Source organism: Poecilia mexicana, unplaced genomic scaffold (assembly GCF_051168715.1).
Source record: "Poecilia mexicana isolate PSO_F unplaced genomic scaffold, ASM5116871v1 scaffold_11, whole genome shotgun sequence".
Taxonomy (NCBI): Eukaryota; Metazoa; Chordata; class Actinopteri; order Cyprinodontiformes; family Poeciliidae; genus Poecilia; species Poecilia mexicana.
In genome coordinates this window covers 13,633,537-13,637,953 of record NW_028263380.1, presented here as the reverse complement: position 1 = coordinate 13,637,953, position 4,417 = coordinate 13,633,537, and the positions used below count along the sequence as shown (strand labels likewise).

The window sequence follows — 4,417 nt, the reverse complement described above, 5'->3', positions numbered from 1 at the left end:
TTTTTGTGTCTTTCTGGAGTTCTCCAACTACAAGAATGTAATCAGGTCAAACATGTGATCTTAATTAGAAATGTGCTGATCATGACGGTTCTAAAGGAGGAGGTGGGGACAAAAGGAGCCAATGCCTCTGTAGAACTGATTCTGAGATGATAGTAAATCAATTGTAGTAAATTGATTACAGTCAACTAATGAATTGGCTGATATTAGGTTTTACCTCCATAGCTTTATTTTAACACGTACTTAAAAACCAAGGTGTTGCACTTTTACTTTTAGAAAAGTAAGTTAGTAAAGTGTGTCTGTCAAGAAGCTGCTTTTTAGATTTAGTGTTGCCTACACACATAAATCTTTATTTTAAAGAGTTGTCAAGTTGGAATCTACCAAAACAAGCTTTCAAGTGCACACTTGTCCAACATCAAAAAGGGAAGTTGATCAGAGATACTTTAATCACCCCTTTGCATTTCTCTCCCCATCTCCCCCCCATTTTTATGTGTATATATCTCCACAGTAATGTGTTAATTATATTACATAAGATCCCAACAAAATATTCTGAACATGGTGGCTTTAATGTAATAAGATGGAAAATATTAATTGCTTATGAATGTAACTGACTTGACGAACGTCCTTAAAAAAATACGAAACTGTCAGGTAATAAATTAGTTTTTAATTACCTTTAGTATTTATATGTGCCTGTCCATTCGGAGGTTAAATGTGAAAGACCTATTCAACAAATTATAGTAAAAACTTGGGAATTTGAACTTTTTGTGTTCATCCTTCTGCCACTAGGCGGCAGCAGCGCAGGTTCCCTTCTTTTCTCGGACGCTACTTGATGACGTCACATCCCTGAACGTTTTTCCTACACACAACGGCGGCCTGTGTTTTCACTCGATCGCTGTAATTTTTCTCTTCAGTGGAGGATTTCTCTCTACTGGTTGCCACCACCATGAAACTAGTCAGGTAAGGGGCGACAGGGGGTTACCGTTTAACGCGTGCGGGGATTTGAGGTGAAAAAGTCGAGCCGATGGAGACGGATGGGTGAAGATTGGGAGCGAATTGATCGCGAAGAGGCGGGAAGAACTTCCTAATGAATGGAGTCCGAGCGGGTGTTACAAATGAAATGCTCCAATGATTATGCAGAGACTTCTAGTTCTGCTGCAGTTATGATACCCGAAAATTGGTTGTATGCAGGTTTTAATGCTTTACGCTAGTCTCGGTGTACGTTAGCATTGACCTACTACATAAAGTTGCGTCTTTCCATTTCCCGTGATCTATTGCTATTGGAAAAAATACTGTGGTTTATTTCGGTTTTTTCTTTTTTTTTGTTTGCTTTAGCTGTTAAAATAAATAAATTGCTAGTCGGTGTTTATTTCGAGTTTTGTGAGACTAAAAACTCAACATGCAGAAGCTAATAATACAGGCTAACGAGCTAATGCTAGGCTCCATAGCAACAGTCCAAGTAACGCAGGTGTATTAAAAAGTTCTGCCCAGATATCGTTTTAACCCACCTGCAATGCTGTCCACAGGTTTTTGATGAAGCTCAGCCATGAGACTGTCACCATCGAACTAAAAAATGGCACCCAGGTTCACGGCACCATCACAGGTAAGAGAATAGAAATAACCAGCAGCAGGCTGAATCATGTAGACGTATAAAAAAACTTTAAAATATAAAAACAGAACCAAGAATAACGCACAGTACAGTTAGTGCAAATTTGCAGCATAAAGTACTGTGCAGTTTGTTTGTTTTTTAAATGGCAGCGAAACTTGCAAATGAGAGCCAAGTGTGTAGAGAACTCCTCCCATCTTTCGGTGACAGACACTTTGATTTTGATTTTTTTATCAAACACTGTTGAGGGCAAACACTAAAAACTTATAGAAAACAATGTTTTCAGGTCTGCTTTTAAAGCTTCTAACGGCACCAGCCGTACTAAGTGGAGATGAAGACTTCTGCAATTTTCATCACAGAGAAATGGTGTTTTGTTTTTCTTTTCAGTCTGGATCAAGAAACAACCAGAAAACCACTGTGATTAACAGGGAGTTACTTTGAGCCAATTTACTTGTCTTCATAGACCAAATCAGGGTTTTGTACTGAATCTTATCGTTTTTCTTTCAGCCGAATGACATTAATTGGCCTGAAGTATCAGCTTTACTCTATCTGGATTTTTAAATATTACTGTTATTCTGTTAAAGTTGTAGAATCATGATTGCAGATACAGGTTTAAAACTCCGCCCTTTTTGAGTTATCTCTGCAAGCCATAAACGCTAAACTTTATTAACTCAAAACATTGTTGTTCTGTTCGCAGGCGTTGATGTGAGCATGAACACCCACCTGAAGGCGGTGAAGATGACCCTGAAGAACAGGGAGCCCACCCAGCTGGAGTCGCTGAGCATCCGAGGCAACAACATCCGCTACTTCATCCTGCCGGACAGCCTGCCTCTGGACACCTTGCTGGTGGACATCGAGCCCAAGATCAAGTCCAAGAAGAGAGAAGCAGGTAAGAAAGTTAAACGACAAAAAACGACGTCCACTCTGAGCCAGAGCCTTTGGTTAAAAGCCTCCTCAAAGAAACTCTTTAAGTTCCAATGTTACCATTTTATGAATGTCAAGGAAAATTTAAAGACCATTGCTGCTAATTACAAAGGAGCTTTTTTCTTTCTTTTGAGTTTTTAGTTTCTGGTTAAGAGGAATTTTCCTGAGGCAACAGGAATGTTTACAGTTTTCACAAAGTTACATTAAGTTGGCGAGAAGCGGTACAGCAACCCCTCAAGCAGAAAACTACAATATTAGTGAGATTCAGAATAAACGTGGTAATTTGAAAACTGAAGCTTTTAATTAGCTTAATAGCATTTTAAGCTGTTTGTATTTTAAATGTATTCAGCTCAAAAAGAAAGCTTCCAATAGCATTTAATTCTTCCTCCTGCTCTGCTTTAACTTTTTTTTTTTTTCCACATTAAATGAATTTTGAATCTATTAACCACAATATGTCTGATGCATGGTGTCCATGTAAAACAGACAATATGTTTAAATTTTGTTTTGTGTGTGTGTGTAAGTATCTTTTCTGAAACACTTTTTAGCATCAATAGGATGCTAAACAAATCCCCCAGCACTTTAAATAATTGTGTGTGTGCTGCACACAATGTTTTGTGTGGTTTGTTTTGTTCTCTCAGTCTTTTACATTTTTTATATACCTCAAATTTCTGCATGTGAATCATAGTTAACATAGTTGGGACATTTTCTAAAGTCTGCTTTGCAATTTCAAGCACCAAAAGTGCCACACACACAAAAAAGAAAATAATTTATATGCATCATATTTTAAAATATTAAATATGTGTTTGAACGGATGAACTCACAATTGTTTAAATGTTTGTGATTAAATAATTCAATGCAGACATCCCTTATGTTCAGCTATGTTTCAATATTTATTACTGCTTGGTTCCTGTCATGCAGTTTTCCAGCCTGTCAAATAAGTTTTTGATACACATAGTAGCAATTTTTATTAAAAGAATATATAAATCAGTTATTTAATCATTTAATTTAGATTTTGCCACGTTTTGGCTGAGTCTTCAAAGTGTTATTGGGTTTAAAAGTTGCTATAATTTTGTTTTGGACTGAGTGTAAATAATTTCTCTGCTCCATTCTCGCTCCATTTCCTTCTGGTAATGTTGCAACCTGTTCACGCGTCTCCTCAGTGGCGGGACGCGGACGAGGCAGAGGACGTGGACGCGGCAGAGGACGGGGACGAGGGCGAGGCGGACCAAGGAGATGATTCTCTGGTCTTCCAGTTCGTTCTCATCACCTCACTGTTTGTACAGGATGTTTTTCTATTCTTTTTTTTTTTCTTCCTTTCGTTTAGAGGAAACGATTTGTGAATTTCAGTGTGCTTCTTTTTCTTTTTCTTTTTTTGTGTACATTAAGACCATAGAAAAGGCAAAGCTTCTGTTTTTCTTTTTCAAAACAATGTTTAATAAAGTGTTTTTGCACTAAACAAGAATTAGTTGCTTTTTTGAGGGGGTGCTCGCAATGTTAATTAGGGGACATTTATTACAATTGTAAAATTAAATGTGATTAAGCAAATCAGTAATACTAATAAACTAAGTATCCTTTAATGTGATGTAGGTCTTGTACTTTATAAGTTAAGTCATTTGCACATTGTAGTTAACATTTTCTTATATTTAGTCTACCTGTTTTAAGGCTTGCTCTGTAGAAATATAACGTGGAAAAAGAAAAGAGTATCATGGATTAATCTGCCGTCAGATTCACACGTTATGGCTTCTGCAGTTCATTTATAAGTTAAAAGTGTATTTGAGCAAATTACAGATACGATTGAGTGGTTTGGAAATTTATATTTTGGGCAAATTATGCATTCAATCGATCCGCTATTGTTTGTTATTGTAGCAGCAGCTTTTTTCTCTAGTATGAAAC

At 36.9% G+C, this 4,417-nt stretch overlaps 1 protein-coding gene across 1 annotated transcript; it reads left to right on the top strand.

The window, feature by feature from the left end:
• Positions 1-799: 799 nt before the first annotated feature.
• snrpd1 (small nuclear ribonucleoprotein D1 polypeptide) lies at positions 800-3,986 on the top strand. Its single transcript, XM_014988492.2, has 4 exons — positions 800-954; positions 1,521-1,597; positions 2,298-2,489; positions 3,685-3,986. The coding sequence occupies exons 1-4, from the start codon at positions 941-943 to the stop codon at positions 3,759-3,761; spliced, it is 360 nt and encodes a 119-aa protein (XP_014843978.2). The 5' UTR covers positions 800-940; the 3' UTR covers positions 3,762-3,986.
• Positions 3,987-4,417: the final 431 nt, after the last annotated feature.

Excerpts from the sequence above, each read along its gene's own strand:
- snrpd1 (XM_014988492.2), top strand. Across the intron at positions 1,598-2,297 it reads GGTTCACGGCACCATCACAG|GCGTTGATGTGAGCATGAAC; the intron begins GTAAGAGAATAG and ends TTCTGTTCGCAG. Across the intron at positions 2,490-3,684 it reads GTCCAAGAAGAGAGAAGCAG|TGGCGGGACGCGGACGAGGC; the intron begins GTAAGAAAGTTA and ends GCGTCTCCTCAG.